Source organism: Fukomys damarensis, unplaced genomic scaffold (genome assembly GCF_012274545.1).
Source record: "Fukomys damarensis isolate Sample0158 unplaced genomic scaffold, DMR_v1.0_HiC HiC_scaffold_24, whole genome shotgun sequence".
In the NCBI taxonomy this organism is placed as follows: Eukaryota; Metazoa; Chordata; class Mammalia; order Rodentia; family Bathyergidae; genus Fukomys; species Fukomys damarensis.
The window spans coordinates 2483547-2504629 of NW_022900936.1; the positions used below are offsets into that span (position 1 = coordinate 2483547).

Genomic DNA, 21083 nt, shown 5'->3' on the forward strand with positions numbered 1-21083 from the left:
CGACTGCTCTCAGGAAGGTCCTCCAAGTGCCCAAAGCCAGAGGCACCTGCAGCATGGGCTCCCTTCACCTGCTCGGCAGCAGTGGCCTCCTCCCCTCCCCTCCTCTGGGAAACCTCCACTCTTATTTTTCTTACTGTGTGGTCCAGGCTGGCTTGAACTCACGGGGATCCTCCTGCTTCAGCTTCCTGAGTTCCGGGATCACAGGCCTGGCCACCGCCCAGGACATAGCGTCCACACGCTCATCCCTCTCCCCGGGTTCTGCACGCACCTCTTCCGCCAGCGCCCCCCGCCCACCCAGGCCGTGCGGGGCTCTGGAAGCTCCTTCCCCCGTCCTCCTCAGAGCCCACCCATGGCCACTGCCCTGTGTCCACAGGGACCTGTCCCCTCCTTCCCCTCCTCTGGCCACTGCTTCCTGGATGGCTGCTCAGGGTCCCCCTGGCCTTTTCCTGCCCCAGCTGTCCACAGCCCGTTCCAGATGTGGAGATCGGGGTGGTCTCAAAGACACACTCACGGCAACTAACAAACGCCCCTTACCCTGGCAGTGATGGGGGCTTCGCAGTGCGTTGTCCTGGGCCTAATGCTGCTCCAAAAATAGCTTTTCACACACACAAACTCACACAGGGCGATGACCTCGTGCCTCCTCCGCTCCAGTCCTGAGTGAATCCAACCTCTCTAACCCTAACTCAGTCCTGTGGGCCCGGCAGGAGCCGGCCAGTCGCCGCCTTCCTTCCAGGGGTTCTGGGGCCTCCTGGGCCTCTGGGCCCACATGGGTCGCTCCCAGGCTGTCCTTGGCTGCAGCCCTCCTGACTCCCCTCACCTTCCTCCGTTCTCATATCCGCACTGCTGCCCCCTCAGTGCCCGGGCTGCCACCCCCTCTGCACGCTCAGGGCCGCCCTCATGGGCTCCTGCAGCACTTCCGGCTCGGGACAGTGACGCACACTGTGACTGTGTCCCCAGCAAAGCGGGCTCCTGAGTGAGGCAGGAAGTGAACTGGCCGGCAGCTCTCCGAGGACACACGCCCAGACTCCGCCTCCTCCTGGCTGGGGTGGGAGTGGGCCGGGCCCACGCCTTCCGGTGTGGGTCGCGGTCAGGCACACACATCCCTGCCTGGCCACAGGGACCTCCTGGGCCGCTCCATGAATGTCCCCATCTTAGTGGCTGGAGATGAGGGCCTCTGGGGTTGCAATCCACCGGGTAGAGGAGGCTTGGACCCGAGCTGCCGCACAGACTAAGACACCCAGAGCCACTGGCCAAAGGCACCACACCGGGCCTCCGTGTGACGCCACCGAGGTGTAGGCACTCCTTCCAGCGTCGGGTCCCCAGCACAGGGCCCGACATGTGACACACAGGCAAGATGACCGGTCCAGTAGCCGGGGACCTCGCTCTCCCAGACAGCACTGACCCCAGGGAGGGCTGTGTTCAGGGCGCCCCGTCACCTCCTGTCACCACACCGGCCGTGCCGAGTGAGACAGCACTGGGAGCGCACGGAGGGCAGGGGTGGAGTCGCCGCCAGTCCCCCTTCCCTCCCTGTGGCTCCTGTTTCATCCCACAGGGGTGGGGTCCGCGTTTCCCAGGAGGACCAGGTGGCCGGGAGGTCAACAGCAACAAGTGCCACAGACCACGCTCGGGGTGCTTCCTACTGAGGACGAGCCCACTGTGCTGGGACCACGCTCCCTCCCTCCCACTGTGCTCTGCCCTTTTCTCAGCTCTGACAGCAAGCACTTCCAGGGGTGAGAGCAGAACTCCAGGGGGTCAGGTTTTCTCTTCAGGCTCCTAGAGACAAAGCAGTAAGGAAGGGCCCAGACTGTCCTCAGAACACAAGAGACCTCCCTGCTGGCCGGGAATTGCAATGTGTGGAGATCGACTCACTGCGAGGGCTAGTTTAGGGGGACCCCGAAGCATGGGGTGGCCACTGCCAGAGCAGAGTGAGAATGTTCTGGATCTGTATGGGAGGCTTTCTTCGTAGGGCCTTGGGTATTGAACCCAGGGCCTTCACACTAAATTTCATCCCCTTTTTAAATTTTTATAAACTGTTATAAATTTTTTGAGGCAGGTTCTCCTTCAGTTGCTAAGTTGCCCAAGGTAGGCTCGAACTTGAGATGCTCCTGCCTCAGCCTCCCAGACTGCTGTGATTACGAGCACTGTCACACCCAGTTCTGTATCTGCTGCTTAAATAGCAGTCAAATAGCATGATGTGGACATAATATATTCTCTTCTAAGAACTTTAGTCCTCTGGGGACTCCAACTCTCCATGTAAGGTTCATAGCATTCTGTCAACAAATAGTTACCGATTTTCTTATATTTTTATGACCCCAAATTCCATAGACCAAAAAATAGACAGTTTTTCTTAAGAAGTATGATTTTGAGGGAGCAGAACTTCCTCAAGAAAGATTCTAAGCACCTACTCAAAGGGTGAGTGGAGGCAGCTTTTCCTAATTTTCCCAGTGCCACTTGATTTGTACTCACTCCTCTGCGGGGTGCGTTCACTGCTAGGGGGCCCCCTTGTGCAAGCAGCTCAAAGCTCAGGCCCAGGCCCCAGCAGCCCCATTTCTTGGGCTGAAATATGATTCTCTGGTTTATCTGATTTTTGGGGCCTTGCAGGTTTTATGGCACAGGACAGACTTAACCCAGTTGAGTTCCCATGGGAAATGGAGTCCTTACTGCATGGCACACCTTTAGCTAACGGTTCTACTGTGATGATCTCACTGCTGTTGCCTCTTCCGGCTGAAGTCACGGCCACCACCCAGACGCTGTACTGCCGATTCCGACTCAAGTTAGGGATTCTGTAGGAAAACGAGTCAGGGGAGGCTTCAAACTCGCTGATCACCTGTGAGAGGAGACACAAATGATCCCATATTCAAAGGGGCCAGTGACACAAAAAGGGCTCCTAAAAGGACGATTAACAGATTACCAATTGCGAAGACAAAACCCACCCTCTATGCCCTCTAAAAGGCTGATTTGCAATACAGGAGGTGACTAGTACGCTTAGGTGACCCCTGGGTCAGCTTTAACAGCCACCAGTGAGTAACTTACCCCTTACCCCAGGGGACCCAGTGCTTCTGCTGTTGGTCAAGATGAAATAGCCAGTTAGATGATCTCTTCCACCCAAAGAACCACAGAGCACACAGAGGATATGAAAAAGTGGTTTTACAGGCAGTGTGCCCTGGGTAATGAATGACAGGGACTTCTGAAAGATGGAAAACAAATGATAGCTACTGGTAGGGGTCTTGCACTTTTGAGAGGGTCTTAAAGCCATGGCACGTGGAGGGGACCCAAAAGGGTCCTAGCCGTCTCCTCAAGTTAAGAAGAAGACAGAACTGAGGAGAGGAGGTGGGAATTCACAGGGAGAAGGCTGGAGATGAAAGAGTTATACCGCGAGAACGCCAGAAACTGAAGAGCGGAGAGAGCTCCACTGAGCAGATCCAGGCATGCATGTGAGGAAGCATCCGAAACCCAGGAGAGAGCCACCTGCGAGTGCCGGCAGTTACAGTGCTCAGCACTCACTCAGGGCTGGTAATAGCGCCGCTCCCGTCAGCCACGTTAGACGGCATCAGCGGTCACGGCACAGGCGTGGTACGTGAGGGCCTCACCTCAACAGGGAAGAGTAATCAGCTCAAGACAGAGCCCTACTCTGGTCCTGCCTAACAGATTCTACAGTCAAAATTCAGGAAGAAGAAGGACATAGGCAATTTCACTGCTTCCTCGAATGAGGCCCAAAAACATTTTTTAGGAATGAAAGTGTTTGTTATGCAAAAAGCCAAGATTTGTGATGCGCAATATCTGATAAAAGATTTCCACATGTGAACCACTCAGCCGATCAATGGCTAAACAAAAAGTATTGTGTCCATACAGCGAGGAAATGAAGCACCCATATATACCACAAGGCTGGATTCTTAAAACCGTAAGCGGGTAAGTGAACAGTGCCAATGACAAAAGACCCACAATTTATAACTCCCATTGTATCAAAAGTCCAGAGAAGACAAAGCTACAGGTGGAAAGTAGACTTGTGGGCAGGGGCAGGGGTGGGAAAGGGGAACGTTGGAGTTTTTGATAATAGGCAACGAGTTTATTTGTGGGGTGATGAAAATGCAGTAAAATTAACAGTGAGAGTTGCAAAATTCTATGGCTGTAGCAAAAGCCATCAAATTGTACACTTTAAAGCAAATTCTAGGAATGCTAAAAGGCAGGAAAATATGAATAAAAAAGAATTAAATCTATCAAAGTTTTCTTACAAGTGACAGATACTGATTTATACAAATACAAGAAAGTTATTATAATTGTATTACAGCTGTATTTTAACTGCATATGTTAATAATATAACTAGATACTTGAAAGATATAAAAAGACCCAAGTCAAACTTGAGGTGAAATTATAATATTTGAGATTAAAAAGACATAGTAGACTAGATTATTGGGAGATTAGACATTTCAGGTAAAAAAAAAGTGAATTTAAAGATGTACTACTATATGGACCACAAAGACAGTAAAAAATTAACAGAATATTAGTGAGCTACAGGAGATTATCAAGTCACCTGACAGATGTGTAGGTTTTAGTGGCATGGAAGTCACTAAAGAAAGGAAGAAGGATAGGAAAAAAAAAAAAAAAGAAATAACAGTTAAAACTTTTCGAAAGCCAATGAAATCTATACACCCTCAGCACCGAGGATCTCAATGATCTCCAGCCACAAAGATATTAAGAGAACTACACCAAGGCCCACCACAGGAGAAGTCTTTAGAAGGAATGACAGACATTAAAAGCAACCAGAAATACACAGATTCTATAAAGAGAACAACATAAGGACGACATCGGATTTCATTCTAAAAACGATCTTAGGAAGAAGACAGTGGAAATAAACCCTTAGAGTGCTGAAATGAAAACAAAAACAAAAAACACAGTGGGATAAAACAAAGTAACAAAAGCCTAGAATTCTATAGCAAACAAACATCATGCATCACATCACCGTGTAAGAAATGCTAAAGGTTTCCCTCCTAGAGAAGGAAGCGGGTACCCAGGGAAAACATGAATGTGCAGAGAAGAATGAAGACAAAGGACCGAAAATGGTAGCATTCATGAACATATATATAATTTTTTTTTTTTTGGTACTGAGGGGCCTTGCGAGGCAGGAAGTGGAACCACTGAGCTAAATCCCCGGGCCTAAGACATTTTTCTTATTATTCCAATAACATTAAAAGATATTTGCCACAAATTAATAACAATATAGTGTGTGTTAATCATACACACTTCACAACAGTGGTGCTTAACAGCAATAGTCTGGAGGTGATGAGAGAGTGGAAGTAAAGTGTTACAAAGTTCCTGTGCTACTTGTGAGGTGTATAATATAATTTCACAGCAGATTACAAGTTAAAGCATATGCTATTGATCCTAAAGAAATCACAGAAATTACAAAATATAAAGTAAAATAAAGCTAATGAACCGAATGAATAATAGAAAAACTCCATTGTTAAAAATTCAGTTAACTCAAAGAAGTCAGAAAAAGAATAACAAGGTGAACAAATAGGATCATAGACCCCCACAAATATCAAAATTATAGAGTCAAACCTATCTGTATCGATAATTATATTAAATGTAAGTAGTCCAACACAATAATTAAAGGCAAAGATTGTCAAACCTGACATAAAAGCAATATCCAACTAGTGCCATATACAAAATGTATATTAAATATAAAAGACTCGGTTACAAATCAAAGGACAAAGGAGATATCAACACTAATCAAGATAAACCGGAAGAAACAGGTTTAGGAGTACAGGATGCCAGTGACCGGAAGGCAATTTCACCATGACAAAGGGGTCAGTTCCTCAACAGTTCTAAACATCGGTTCACCCACAACAAAGCTCCACAGTCTGCAAAGCAAAACTGAGGGAACTTTGAGGAGAGGTGGGCCAAAGCAGCAGCTCAGGGCTGTTCCCTAGGGAGCCATGTGACATCAGGAGGACTGGCGGTGGGTCCACCTCAGGACAGGGCAGCGGAGGCGAGGGACAGGGCAGAGCGATGGCTCCAGCTCAGTGCTTCGGGTCGCAGGTCCAGGGCTGTTTCCTCCCAATCCAACCACACACTGGCAGGACTGGTTTCCCCCCTTGCTGGCTGCGGCACAAAGCTTAGCAGCTCAGCCTGCTGCAAGAGACAGCAGCTGTGCCATTCCGCAGGGGGATCAGATCTGCACCCCACCTCCTCACTGCCGCACAGGCCCGAGCATTTCCGACTAAAAACAATGCGAGAGGGCTGTTCCCTGTCCGTCATTTCCCTGACAGCATGGCGTGCCGGGTGGTTAAAGGCCAACTGTGGGCACTGCACAGGTTCTTCAGGTAGGCACGTGTGCGTTTGTACAACTTGCATTCCCAGAAGTTGGGGGGAATCCGGCCCTCTGTTGGTAAACCAAGGAGACCGTGCCGAGCCTGCACGCGTTTGTGCTGTGTGAGGACCCAAGACCGCGTCGTTGCCAAATCAGTCTCAGATGACACGCTGGCCACAGAACAGTAAGCTCCAACACAGTACTAAAACATATCCACACAATCAAGGTGTCCTCACAGAGCGTGTGGCTCTTAGTTACCTCCCTGGGAGGTGCACTTAGCTCTCAATTATCTATAAAATACATTTGGTTTAATTTTTGTCCACAACACGAAGCATGGCCAAAATCAACAATGAAAATACGATTTCTTCTGTAGTAATGTTCGTGTCTCCATTTACACACACAGGCGACCAGAACCAAAGTAAAAGAAACCCCTGTGCTCGGGGTGTGGGCACAGGGCTTGGTGGGCTTAGTTCTGCGTGGGGAATTCGGTCCACGGCTCATTGTCCGTTCTGCTCTTTGTCTGGCGAGATGGAGGACGTGGGCTCTTGCGGACCGGGGCTGCCAATTCCTCGGCACCGTCACAGATCCTGTCTGTCTGTGGAGTCTGTGAGAGGGAGGGAGGGAGGGAGGGGCCGAGACAGAGGAATGGAAGTCAGGCTGCTCCGTGTCTCCTAGGGGGGGGGGGAGACAGAGGAATGGAAGTCAGGCTGCTCCGTGTCTCCTAGCGTTGCTGGGGAGAGCCCTGAGCTGGGGTTTCTGCTGCACATCCCCGATGTCCGCAGCAATCTGGCACCGTTTTCCCTGTCTCAGCAGAAGGCCAAGCAGAAAGTTGCCAATTAAGCAACTTAAATGATTGAAGAGTTGACTCCTTTTCTGTGACTTCTCCTGTAATGAAGTTTTGGCAGCGGCCTCGAAGGCAAGACTACTCCCAAAGATGCGACTGTGCTCCTTCCCCACAGACATGCGGAGTGGCCTAGCCAGGACGTGGTGCCTCTTACGTTCTCCGGAGTCCACCTCTGGGGTCCAGGGAGGATACGGAATTTCTGTGGTGAGATGGCTGTGCGCATTCCTACAAAGGGGCAGCGCTATGGTTCACATCGAGATGTCCCTGAGGCCTCGGGGCCTCCTAGGCTGAGCTTCTAGAAGGTATGGAACATGGGGCCACACTGCCAGCTTGCTCCTGAGAGGCAGGGTCTGGTCGGAAGAGGTGGGTCACGGGTGGGGGCTTCCTCTCCCTCCCCGGCTCCTACCGTCCCTCCGCAGCTTCCTGGCCGCCGTGCTGTGAGCAGCGATCCTCCACCGGACCCTGCCATGGGACGCCCCGCCTCGGAGCCTGCCCGCTATGGACTGAATCTTCTAGAAAACACGAGCCAAATAAACCTCTCATCCTTTCAGTTGTGGGCATTGGGCATAATGAGGGAAGTAAGACAGCAAGTGAGGCAACTTTGAGAAGGCCACGCACCGCGGGAGAGGGAGAACAGGGGAGGAGGCTCAGCCAGGCCCTGCACCCCACCCAGAGTCGGGGGGAGGCTGCCGCCGTGACCGCGGGCCTCCGCCCGGGCCTCTGCAGAGGGTGCCCTGCAGTTATGCACTAGTTGAAAACAGGATCCTTTGGGTCTGGATGGCGCCCAGTCCAAACACTGCGAATCCTTTTAAGAGGCGGTGGTAGGTAAGGAAAACGGAAACGGGAAGAGCTGACTGAGCGGAGGCCCAGGCAGGGTGGTGAGGCCAGTGTACCTGAGTAAATCCTTTCCCGGGTGCCCTGTCAGAAGTGCTTACGCTGAGAAAGAGGAACCGCGGGAGCTTCCTCTGTGTTCTGAGTTGGAACGGCGGTGAGTGTATTCACATCTCATCAAGTGGCTCTTACCGAACACCAACCCGATTGTGCAACGCGGACTACGGTGAGGGGACTGTCTGCACGGGAAGCTTGGTGATGGTCAGGCTGGGTGTGGGACCCGAGGAGGGGTGGCTCTCTGCGGCTGCTCACACACAGCTCGTGTCTGGTTCTGCTCTGGGTCCAGAGAGATGGAGCAGAGCACGGTGGCGAAGCCATGGCAGGTGTGCCACAGGCAGCGGGCACCCATACCGTGTCGCCCAGCAGCCACAAATCGGGTTTCACTGCAGTGCCGGCTCCGTGTGAGAAGAGGGTTCTGGGGCAGGTGGACACGTGAGACGGACCTCCAGTTCCTCTGTGCCCATCATGGATTCTGTTAGCCGTCTGAGGAAAAAGCCTGGGCTTGCACAGTTGAAAAGCATTTAACATCTGGACTGCAGTAGAGCCCAAAATGAACCTAACATCTATTACGACTCAATCGCGTGTCTGTTAAAGCGGCCCTAGGTGAAGCCACGTTCTTATCTCTCGGTCATTAGGGAAGCCGGAGGCTGAAGGGCAGGGGTGCAGGGCGTTCTGGACAAGGCCTGGCGCTATCTGGGGAGGTGCGCTTGGAGCATACGACGAGCCAGGTGCTGGACTCGGGGGCTGCGTGGTCCCGAAGACATCCTGAACCGGAAGCACGGGCACCCAGGCGTGAGGAGTGAGGATGGAGGTCCCAGCTCTCTCCTTCAGGCTGGGCCGAGAGAGTCTACCGGGAGCTCCCAGCACGCCTGCCGAGGCTGAGGTCCCATGACCGATCATCGACTGGAGTCCCAGCCGAGCCTGAGCCCCAGGCGCCCTGTGCGTCACACGGTTCACTCCGGTCCCCGCCCAGGGACCAGAGCGCTCTCCGCTCAGCAAACAGAAGGTTAATTAAAAATGAGGTATGACAGGGTTCTCACCAACTCCCACTGAAGTCCAGAAATAAAATCATTTGAATTCCCCTATTAAAACCATCCTTCTCATAGCTGAGGAGATGCAGTAATATTTCTAAGATGCCTGGGAAAATCAATGGAAACTTCATGTTTTTGATTTAAAAATGGCAAAGTTTTATAAAACTTCTGACATATCTGCATCCCAGAGTTGTATGCAGAACAGAAAGTGCAGCTGTTGGGGTAAATTTTGTGACACCCCATGAGGGCTGTGCCCACCTGGTGGGCTATGCCCCCCAGGTCACCGCCGTAGGGCTCCTGGGAGAGGCCGGCAGGGGGACAGGGAAGCTTCCCTCTGCCATGTGTCCGCCTCCCCAAAAGCTCACAGTTTTTTGTCCTCTCGCGTTTGAGACCTCTTTTGTCAGCAAGCCCAGATCAGTAAGGTGTTTCTCCATGTTTCTCCCTGTCTGCCCTCCTCCAGTTCCTATAAAACCAGGTGTTTACCAGTGATTGCTGGCTCCATTCCCAAATCCCCGTGTTATTTAGTTTAATGGATGGCCCTGGGGGCTTTCTTTATCCCCTGTCAGGCCCTGTCCACCCTGAGCTCACTGAGGCGACAGTCAGGTGTGCTGCTGTTTTGGTCCCTGTGGGGCCTGGGTCTCGAGGGAGACCTGGCCCCCTGTGCTCTGCTCACCCCCAGTGCCTCTGCACAGCTGCACCTGGTGCTACTGGATGACCCGGAAATGATTTGAGTCAACAGAAAATAAAATGTGGAAGCCGGCTGTGAACTCACAGCTGCTCAGATCAAATTATTCAGCCTGTCTGATGGATACAAAAATAATTCCACTTCAACGAAATTTCAGTTAACTTTTTAATGAAAAACTAATTCTATCAAAGAAATAGGCTGCTTTAAAAAGCTCTGGTGCCTAATTATTAACATGCACCCTTCAAAAATCTTGTGAGCTCTCAGCTGGGTGTGGTTGTGCACGCCTGTAATCCCAGCACTCGGGAGGCTGAGGCAGGAGGCCATCACTGTGAGTTTGAGACCAGCCTGGGCTACATAGTGAGTTTCAGGTTAGTCTCAAAGTAGTGAGACTCTGTCTCAAACAAACAAACAAACACACAAAAATCTTGTGAGCTCTGATTCATAGGTGGAATATGTATAGTACTGATTTTAAAAACAAATCTAACCCTCAGCAAAATAAACAAAACAGACAATGCTTTTTAACAATACTTGGAGGACGCAGAAAACCTTTGTAGAGAAAAGGCCGGCCTTCCATTAGCAAGGAACAGTTCCCTGGGTCAGCCAAAGATTTCTAAATTACGATGTATAATTCATTTTGACCCAGTTTCCATCCTATTTCAGTGTTTTCTTCCCCCAAAGATGATCATGTTCTATCACCGGGATCTCCCTAAAGGCAGAGGCCAGGCCCCCAGCATCTGCAGCACACAGCCCTCCGCCAGCGCTTGCCCTGTGCTTTCCTGCGCGTTTTACTGAGTTTGCCGTAGCTGCTGTCACACGTGTGGCCGCTGGTCACTCTCTAAAGTGTCTTTCAGGTAGGGTACGTGTCAGCCTTTCGGATATGACTTTTTTTGTCGTAATATTTTGGAAGTGAATGAAAGTTGATTTCCAGAAAAGGCGAGGATGGAGTGGACGCCGGCTTCCCGAGGTTAGTGCGAGGACTAAGGCCGCCGTCCTGTTACCCGGAGGGCACCCTGCCATCCTCCTGCCATCGCCTCCCTTCCCAGAACCCGGCCTCACCGCCTGCTACCACAGTTACGGTCTGCCAGAAGCACGTTCCACTACTAACTCGAAGCTTGTCACCTTTTCCACAAATTGTGCACAAAAGAACTAGTTCGTCTTCACAGACCTTCTCCCACAGAAGAAATGAGTGAAAAAGAGAATTCCTGGTTCTAAAATAATATGGGCATAATATACAGCATTGCTTCCATTACTCCTAACTGAAAATGAGTTGAAGCCAATCTAATGCTTTAAGTAGTACATGTCTGTGTCAGGCCGAATAAAAACGAGATGAGGTTTCAGAGCCAGAATCTTCCGGCTCCGAGAGCTGTAGGATTGGAAGGCATCTATTCTTAGCAACGCAGTGGAGCTGGGAGAGAGCAGGGGCTGGGGAAGGAGGGCGGCAGGAAGAGGAGGAAGAGTGTGAGGGCAGCGAAGCTACCCTGGATGCCGCCGCGGACTCTGGGCAACGCCAGCCTCCCAGTTGCTCTGCTGTGAGCCTCAAAATGCTCCAAAACACAGAGTCACCTCTTTTTCAAGAAGTGTGAGTCGTCCGCGGACACCGAGGAAGGTCCAGGCGGAGAGGACGTGTGCACTCCCCATCTGCTGGCTCTCTGGGGCGAGTAAAAGCCATCTTAGCGCCAGGATGCCTGGTGGTTATCTGCCAAGCCGGGCAAGCAGTTGGGCTTCGAAAGAGCCTTCTGCAGCTGCACTGAACCCTGCTGCCACACGGGGTCTGCTCCCCTTGGCTCCGGGAATTACAAGATGCTGAGGGTGGGAAGACAGAGGTTTCTTGCCCTCTTTGGGCAGTGACAGCCACTGGACAGCTTCAGGCTGTGCCTGGTGGAACCAGTGACCGTCAGGGATGACAGGAAAAGAAAACCTCATCACTGATGCACAGTCGGCTGGTTCCCTAAGGATGCGCCAGGGAATAAAGAGCATTTCAGGGGTTCTGAGAGACAACAGGTTTCCCTCTACTCCCCCAAAGAACTGAAGGCTAATACACAGGCAGAAATCACAGCGCGACAAATTTACCCAAGACTTAGAGTCACTCCACTGGGACTGACCAGGAAATACAGGGTAATTTCCAAAGAACCTTCAAGAGTACATGTGCTGAGCTTTTATAGACCAGGATTCACTTCCGTATGTCTAGGATGTTTGGGTGGATGCTCTGAAACTTCTGCATGCCTTTTCCACCCGTGACACAGCGTGACACTGTGTGACTCCGTGACAAGAGCCCAGAGGACAGGAGAGGGGTTTGGCTGAGCTCAGCGCCTGTCTTGTGGGCCTGGCGAGCTGACAGGTGTGAGTGACTGCGCAGTGACCCTTCGGCTGCTCCCGGCGTCTCCGTGATTTCCAGACCCCCCACTGCAGTCGAGGACAGCCACTGCGAGCTCACTGGGTAGAAGGCAGCAGAACCACGTCCAGGGTGACTTTCGAGCACAGGCTTCTAACCTGAGACCTCAGGAACAGGAGCACCCAAGTCTACAGCAACTTTTCTGCCTTATTAGGCAGCAACTTCATTACGCCATTTGGCCTCACAGCCCGAATCCGCAAAGCTCTACACACCGCACTTCTGCGCGAGTCCAGCACACGCCAGGTGCTCCAAGGCGTGGCAGTGACAAAGCAAGGGCTGGGCATGGTGACCTCGGCAGGCACCATGGAGGCCCATGTGTGGCCACACCTGGTCACGCGGGAGGTCACGGGTGTGCAGATGGAGGGCGCTGGCTCTCCGGGGAGACATGGACCCTACGCGCAGCCCCTTTGGCTGGCAGACCCTGTGCCAAGCTGTGTGGCCCCAAGCGGATGGCACAGTCCCTTTTCAGTCTGGGCACAGACAGCGGAAGCAGCACCTCCCGCGTACAGCCACTGCGAGTCCTTAGAACCCACTGAAGTAAGGGCAGCACTTTGGTTTGGTTTGGGAAGCAGCCCCGTGGGATACGCCCATCACGGTCAAAATAAGTGTGAAGGAACAACATCCGCGGCACAGAGGCACGGGGACACTGGCTGGTGCGTGTGCCCTGTGTGTGCCCTGAGTGTGATGCACGCTGCCTGCTGTGGTCTCCACAAAGCAGCCAGAAACTCACGGGTGGGAAGCACTCGGCCCGGAGAGGCAGGGACAGGGCTAGCGCCCAACGAGGGAACACACACACGGTGCTCAGGCCAAGGAGACTTCACACGGGTGGACAAGAAGACCCGTGTGCGTGCAGAACACACTCACATCGCTGGTGTGCCTCAGATACCGACGCGGGGGTCAGCAAACAGGAGGTGGGCAGGACTTTCTGGGGAAATCTGTCCAGGCCCCACAGAAAGACTTTGGATGCTTTTAAAGTAAGCAGTGACAAATCATCCAAGGGATTTGTGCAAGGTTGTGACGGTCAGAGTCAGAGCGGAAAGGAGAACCGTGCCCGAAACCCAGGAGAGTGGAGGCTCTGCGGGGGGACCTGAGCTCGGGCAGGGAAGGGGGGTGCAACAGCAAGGGGTCACAGAGCTCCAGTGTGGGATCCTCCTGCCTCAGCCTCAGAGTGCTGGGATTACACGGCCTGTGCCACTGTGCTTGGCTTAAGAGAAAGGATGTTAAAATCAAATAGCTCTGCACAGCATGACAAGCGGAAACTCAGTGAAATGGAGCGGGCCGGAGCACAGCAGCAGAAGTTCACAGCTGAGGTGCACGGTGGCTTCTGGGGGGGCGATGCTTGCTGCAGTGCACGTCCTCCCTGCCAGCCCGTGTCTTGCAGAGTCCCCTGCTTATGAAGGCTTGCGAATCCATGGTGCAGACAGTTATACATTAAAATCAATAGCCACAGTCCACATGCCACGTGCCTGAGGCTCTGACCCAAATGTACGTGGAGGTTTTACTGCTTGCCTCTCTGTCTGGGGGTGAGATGCGGGGTCTCACCATCAGATGGTCCCCAGGTGAGGTCCTGGGTTCCAGCCCTGCTCTAGGCACCCGGACCCGGAACCAGGCCCCTTCGCAGCAGCCCAACACGCCTTCTGCCCCCAAAGATTCAAATTCTAGCCTACTTTACTAAGAAGACCTGAGGGAAGAGTGGGGAATGAACGCTCATTACTAGGAAATGCATTTAGCATACCAGAGAAAAAAAGCGTATGTCTTACGGTCCTTTTTCAAAGAAGGAAAATGAATTGAGGATCTTGAGAGAAATCGGCCAGCAGTAAAGGGTCCCCTGAGGGACTCTTACAAGGAGCTCAAATTACAGGGCATCTTGTGACCTGATTTATTCTCCTATGTTCTACATCCAACTAAGAAATCATTTCAAAGAAAAATCCAGATTTAGGAACACAGGAAATGCACAGAGCTGGTGCTGCCCTCTGGTGGTCATTGTGACACAGGCCGACACACAAAAGGGAGAAAACATGCCAGCGTTGCTTTCTGATTTAAAATCGAATTGCAGAGACTAAGGATGAGGAAAAAAACGCCCTTCAGGAACTTACAGTTTCTTGTTAATTCCTTTTTACGAACCAGAGTACTATCTGGGATTTATAAGCATTTACTCTCTGAAAACAAGTGCATGACTGTGCTCTGATCGCGACTCATCAGGGATTAAGTCAAGCAAAGGAGTGGTAAGGGTGTTTGAGTTGCAGACAGTGCCAGGCTATGGCCTTCCCTGCAAACATTAGTGAAAGACATGGCCCAGGAGGCCCGGGACCCGGTGACCATTGCGTTCCTACACCCCTGGGGTTTCTGCTGTGGCCAAAGAGCACAGAGAGCCCCAGGGCGGGCGGTCCTGAACCCGAAGTTTCCGTCACTCCCCCCGCCTGGCTCTTTTGAGCTCAGGGAGCTACTGAGAAGGTCCCGTTGGTTCCGCTGCTAGGGACCACAGTGAGGATCCGGGAGAGCCACCCTGAGCCACCTCTCAGCTGCCTCTTATGTTTCTGGGTTACACAGAAAGGGTTACACTCCCTTTTTGGGCGTGTAGCTGGCAAAAAAGCAAAATGGAACCCTAAGTTAGACTTTTCCCTGCAGAGGGAAGCAAGGTCTCCCAACCTCTTCCTGCTGAGCGCGCAGCCAAGGCCTCCTTTCCTCGGCCCAGGAGAGGAGACAGAATACAGGGCAGCCCGGGAGGCCGCTTCCTCTCCCCTAGGAGTGGCGGCTGAAGGTGCCCAGGACACCGTAGGGGTGGGGATCAGATCGGGGTCTGTGCACTCCTCTCTGCTCCCTGCCCAGAGACCCGGCCCACCTGGAAGTGGGCGGTGACTGAGGCCGCTCCGCTCCGCCTGGAGCCAGCTCTCCATAACCCTTTTCCTTCTCCGCCAGCAGTGAGCAGACGGCTCAGCCCTGACCCTGAGTGGCTGTGACAGGAGGAGGAGCCTGCTGTCACCAGAGCACGGCAGGTGTGGACGCCCATTCGCACATACGTTCAAGTCCATGGCCAGGACCCCTCCCAGCGAGGCAGGCGGGCGGGTCAGGGCCGGCGGAGGTCAGTAGGACAGGAGAGGGCCGGCCAGGAAGGGGGCTCGGACAGTGCGGCCCAGAGGGGGGCTCTCCCTGGCCCGTTCCTCCCTCCTCTCTCTGCTTCCTGGGCTGCACACAAGCCCTCAGGGCCCTGCGTCTGCCCCTCCGTCGGGCCCACAGCCTTGGCCTTTCCCACACTCTGGAGTTGGGAAAACGCGTCGAGTGACCCGTTACAGTTCAGCAAAAGCGTCCTTCTCACAGGCAGGACCAGGCTCAGACACTACGCTCAGGGGAGCCAGGCCCAGAGCCGGGGCCGCCACATCTCACTTCTGGGAGTCTCCGAGTGGCCGAGTTCAGAGACAGGAAGTCGCAGGGGTCAGCAGGCGCCAGGGAGGAGGAAAGGGACATGGAGTGTGGTGGGCACGAGCTTGGGCTGGGGAAGAAGAAAGCATTCTGGAGATGACGGCAGTGACCGATGCAAACAGTGCTGCCTCTGACGCCACCAAACCACACACCGAAACGCTGGCGGCGAACCTGACACCATGAGTAGTTCACCAGGACTCACCAGGACAGGAAGTCGGTGCTTCATGTTTACCCCACAAACACGGAATGGCACCGCGTGTAAGTTCTCTAGCAGGGGCCGGACACACGCTGACTCCCACTCCAGTCACACCACAAGAGTCCCATGAAGACAGCGGACACCTGGGCATGTGTGTGTGTGACTCTCCTTCCAACCCCTGTGCTGGGGCAGGGCGGCCCCTCCTCCCCAGAGCCTGCGGCCCTGCTTAACTGAGGGCTGCGGACGTCTGCTCCTCCTCCAGGAGGCTGGACAGGGCAGGGGAGGAAGGCTGCACATTTAACAGTGGCCCACAGCCACGGGAAGGGCTGCCATCTGGCCACTCACCTGGGAGCCATCAAGGCTCTGCCCTGAGGTTGGTGGGGGGTGCTGGGGACTCAAGAATAAACACGGCTCCCTCCTGCCCTGCAGGGAGCTTTGGAAGGAGGCGGAAGCAGGGACTGTGCTCTGTGTGGACAGGATGGGCAGAGGGACGCCTCAGAGGGACCCAGGCAGGCGAACCAGGCCAGGGCGCCGGAGCTAACTTACTGTGGGGTAGGGGTGCGAGCAGAACACTGTGTACTTCCGGATGACGCCGTTCAGCTTGAGAGGGGGCAGCCAGGACACGTAGACCATGGAAGCCGAGGCCGCCGCCGCCTTCACACCTGCAGGAGGGCCTGGAACTGCAAGAGGCCAGTGGTTAGGTGAGTTAGCTGGGCTGAGTGCAGCCCCACTCCTCACACCATGCACCCGGGCCCCTCCGAGCTGTTTGGACGGAGGTGTCACACAGGTGATTATGTCGCAGGAGGTCTTTGGGTGGTGGTGGCCCCCGAGCCAATCTGATTTCATAAAAAGGGGCCGTCTGGACTCAGTGAGGCACACCCAGGGACAATGGCATAGGGGGACTCGGGAGGAGACACCTGTTGACACAGTGGCCAGCTTACAGCACCTGTACCCAGGACCACACCCTTCCGCCAAGACCCTGGGAGCCGCATCTGCCTGTCCAGGGCCCACACCTCCCTGCCAGTGCTGCAGCTGGGGACTCCAGCTTCCAGCCACCACTGTTTCTACCCATCTGGACGGTTTGGATGATGCACAGAAAGGAGCCCGCAGCCCAAGGCCTCCCTTCCTCATCCTGGTTGCTTCACCACGGCACTGCTTCTGGCCCAGAGGGGCAGAGAATGTCCCTCCAGGTTCACAGCACGAATGTCCCCACCTCCCTGCTGGTGTCCTCCGGGAGCAGAGGGTGTGGGAGAGAGGACAGTGCATCACCCTTCCCTGGCCTGTCGTCTGGGCGGCCTCAGAACCGAGAACCAAACTCATCTGTGTCCGCAGGGAGCCAGGCAGGGGCTCTGAGCCTCCTACAACTGCCCAGATGGCACAGTGGCTCAGGGAATGTGGTAGGCATTGAGGCGTCCCTGGTCATTCCACGGCCTGCCCCATGTCCACTCTGGCAAAAGGAGCCTGGCCAGGTGGTCACTGTCGAGAATACAAGCTCGAGTGCTGGGAGTGACTGGGCCTGGTGCCAAGGCCTTGGGGACAAAGCTCCAGTGTCCCAGTCCTGTGCTCAGGCTCCTGGCATGAGGGCCATGAGCTGGAGCCGGGCCAGGGCAGAGGGATCACACTGGACATCGCTGTGGGCTGATTAGCCACTGATGCTCAGGCTGCCCAAGACCACAGCTCCTGTCCGGGGGTTCTGTTTGGAAGCCTGCTCCTTACATAGCCTGTGAGATGTGCATGCAAAGGAAGGTATCTCCATGGTGATTAACGTGATTTCTCAGGAAGGGCTTCCAGGAAGGAAGGGAGAGAGGGAGGGAAGGACAAGTCTGGACACCGCAGGGCTGCTCTGGGCTCCTCCTGGCCAGTACTGGGTCCCAGCAGTGGGGTCCTGTCTGTTCCTGCAGGTGGCAGGCTCTGGGGCCGTGGGGGGTGATGACAGACCCTAGGGTCCTCCTTTCTGGAGTCTTCTTGCACCCTCTGCTTTATCCCCAGCAAGTCTTACTCATCTCTCAGGTTCTGCTGAGTACCACTTCCTCCAGGGGCCCCCGACCACCAGCCTGACTGGGCCAGGTGCCCGTGCACTTCTGCACTGCACTCAGCTACGTGCTCGAGCCCCCTCCCGCACCAGCCGGCTCTCCCACCACGCTGCCTGCCCTCGGGCTCAGTGTGCTGAGGGAGCAAGAAAGAAGCCTGACTCTGGCCTGCCTGGGAGTCTGCAGTCCCCACTGGGGTGGCCAGGTCGCGTGTGAAGCACAGCCGGAGTCCTGATCACCTGGCCTTGAAAGCCAGGGGCTGGGTTCCTGGGTGGCCAGACCCACACTGTGTGCTCAGGACAGGAGTGGGGCCCGAGGACAGCACATCCATGGAGACCTCGGATCCCATGCTCTGAGTGTACGCATGTGTGTGTGTGTGTGTGCATGCGCGTGCATGAACAGTGTGGGGAGGGCTGGGGAATGCCACAGGACCGAGCCCCTTCCAGGACACCTGTGATGGGCGCCCGAATGGCCAGACTCCCACGGGGTGAGGTCTGCTGAGGACAGCACTGGTGAGCGCGCACGCACACGCATTCCCATGGACTCCACGGTCCACCAAGAGGCATCCCACGTGCACACACCCTGCACACTCAGGACGTGGGGGCCAGCACCTCTCTGGGCTGCTCTCCGACGCCCCAGGGGAGGCGCAGAGCTCTCGCCTGGCCGTTCTGCCTCGGACACGACGCAGCGTGGCAGGCATCAGGATGGCGGCCAGGGAGTGTTTGAACCCAAACACCACCGTCTCTGTGTGTACGTCTGAGAGGGCTGCTTCTGCCTGAAGAATGGGCAGAGGCTGGCTTCTGTCTGTATGGAGTAAAGGAGAGGTAACAGACTGCTTGGTTTGCACCTTCTGCCCATGGCTACACTCACGTTATACAAGATCTTGGAAGATAAAATACTAGGATTGCACAAGTGCTTTAGAATTTAGGATCTGCCATCTTGGGCTTCAGGACGGAGAGCCAGATCAGGTAATAACCTGTCCCGCTCTTGTAGCACAAGCAGAGGGGAAAGTTCTCATTCCTAGCAGTTCTGGGAAGGGAACTGGAACCCTGGGCAGTTCTTACAGACCCCAAGTTATGCTCATGGGTAGGATTCATCTCTAGACGTCCCCCAGGGCCTCACACGCACTGAGTGGGGACTTCCGGCTGGATGGCGGGGCCTGAGGCTCATCTCCGGATTGGTCCACCGCGGGAGTGATGCTGGGAGGTTGCGCCCGGGTGGAGGTCACTGGTGCGTGGCCTGCACCGGTCTCTCTCCTCCCTCCCAGTCTGTCTCTGCTGCTTGTGCCATGAGCTTTCTCTCCTCTGTGATGCCCCCTGCCACGCTGCCCTGCTCTGGAGCCAAAGTAAACCTCTCCTGCTTTGAGCTGCAAGGGTCGGGTGCTCAGTCCCGGTGACGGAAACTGACTGACACCCGTGGAGCCAGGCTGGGGCGTACGTGCTGGAGATCTGTGCTTGGGCTGAAGACGTGAAAATCTGCTTGTGAGGACACTTGAGCTCTCAGGGGAGGTGTCCAGAGGCCCACAGGTGGCGGGGACAATGCCAACATGTACACAGCGCTTGTCTACCATGCTTGAAAATTAAACCATGGCTCTTTCACTTAGGGTTTATGAGGTGTGATCAAACACACCAGGAATGCTTGAGTTTCAAAAGCATGGTAACAGACACATTGCCACAAATCCCCTCAAAATATTCCCGCTTCCTTCGAACACCCTCATCTCGTGTCCTGGCCCCTTCCTGCAGCCGCTCTGGAGCCCTCTTTCCTGAGTGTCTTTAGCTGTGGGATCCTGGCTGCCTCCACGTCCTGAGTAGATCCAAAACGCTTCCCTGTCATAGCCGTTTTGACTCTGGGGAGGAGCCGGGAGTCGCATGGTGCCGGATCCAGGGACAAAGGTGGACGAGGACCCAGCATCATGTTCTCAGGAGCTTGTCCTTCCAGTGGATGGCACATTTGTGGTGTGGCCAGTCCCAGCTCGTAGAGACTCAGGAAAGAGGACTCCAGAGCCGCCTCAGAAGGCGGCCACAACGATGCGGAGAGTGCGGGTGAAGGGAGGGGTGGATTCTGAAGGGGATTCACGGCAATGTGTCTTTGCTAAAGTAAGCTCTCTTTAATTCAAGTGCTGACTGTATATTCTGATCACCCCTTGTAACTATCTCCATTGGCGAGTGACTTACACATGTCACTGCATCTGACCTTAGATTTTCTGAAACAATTCGGTGTCCTTGAGCAAACTGGCTGGCATTTCTCCGGAAGAGCCATCTTTGGGTTCTAGAGAAGCCCAAGGTAGGGAGGCCTCTGTACGCAGACCCCACCGTGCAAGATGGGCAGAGCAGCAGGGCCACGTCCTGTGAGAACAGAGGGGGGTGCACTGCTCGGGGAGCAGGCTGGGCTGCCAGTCCCTGGAGGGTTTATGGCTGTATGTGCTGTCAGGAGCGGGGCCTGTTGGGAAGAGGTCGTCATACCGGCGTGACCCGGAAGAGCATACTCCTGTCTCCAGCTCCCCGCTTTGCTCTCTGCATCCTGACCACCATGATGTGAGCAGCTTTCCCCCTCTAGACCCTTCTGCCAACTGACTCTGCCTTGGACTGCACTCTCTGAAACCATGAACCTAAATAAACCTCTCCTGTGAGTTGCGGGTGTCAGGTCCTCTGCCCCAGCCACAGGAGAGCTGAAACGCTCCCAGCCCTTCCCAGCTTCCTGGAGGATGGGGTCCTGGCAAGAAGGCAGGAAGCACAGAGTCGAGTGGGCCTTGGCTTGGCCATGCAGGGTCTGGGGCCTGTGTGTCCCTAGTGCAACCGTACAGTTACGTACCCTGATCCAAATTGTGTGGACAGCAAGAACTAGCGGCCAGGAAACATCAGCACTGATCTAAAGTTTTCCTAAATCATTGTGAATCCTTGTGAGAATTTAAAAAATATATCACGGAGCTCCTCTATCGAGGATTTCTAAATGATTCAAGTAGCATAGGATGACAGGACCTAGGCCGGCACACAGGATTCAGGTGGGCTTACATTGGCAGTTAAGGAGCCAGGAAAGTTGTTTCCACAGGGTGCAAAGCATGGACCGCTGATGTTGCAGCTTGGGGTAAAGAGTATTTTTGTTTAAATAACACTTGTCGGAAAAGAGAAAAGAGAACACGGAGGAGCGGGAGAGAAAGGAGGGGAAGAGGCGAGGAAGAGGAGGAGGAAGAGGAGGAGAGGGCTGGGGGACACGTGTGGGGAAGGGGGAGGCAGTGGACACTGGAGCCGGGCGGCCCAGGCCTGGGCCTGGTGGGTGGGCTGGGA

General features: G+C 54.4%; 1 protein-coding gene across 1 annotated transcript in view; it reads right to left on the reverse strand.

The window, feature by feature from the left end:
- The window catches only part of Dscam (DS cell adhesion molecule), a gene marked incomplete at its 5' end in the record, with an annotated part of 531581 nt that overhangs the window by 60473 nt on the left and 450025 nt on the right, over positions 1-21083 (reverse strand). The window contains 2 exons of the mRNA XM_010636598.2: positions 2674-2827; positions 16316-16449. Coding sequence (XP_010634900.1) covers positions 2674-2827; positions 16316-16449 — 288 coding nt within the window. The remainder of the gene's footprint in view (positions 1-2673; positions 2828-16315; positions 16450-21083) is intronic.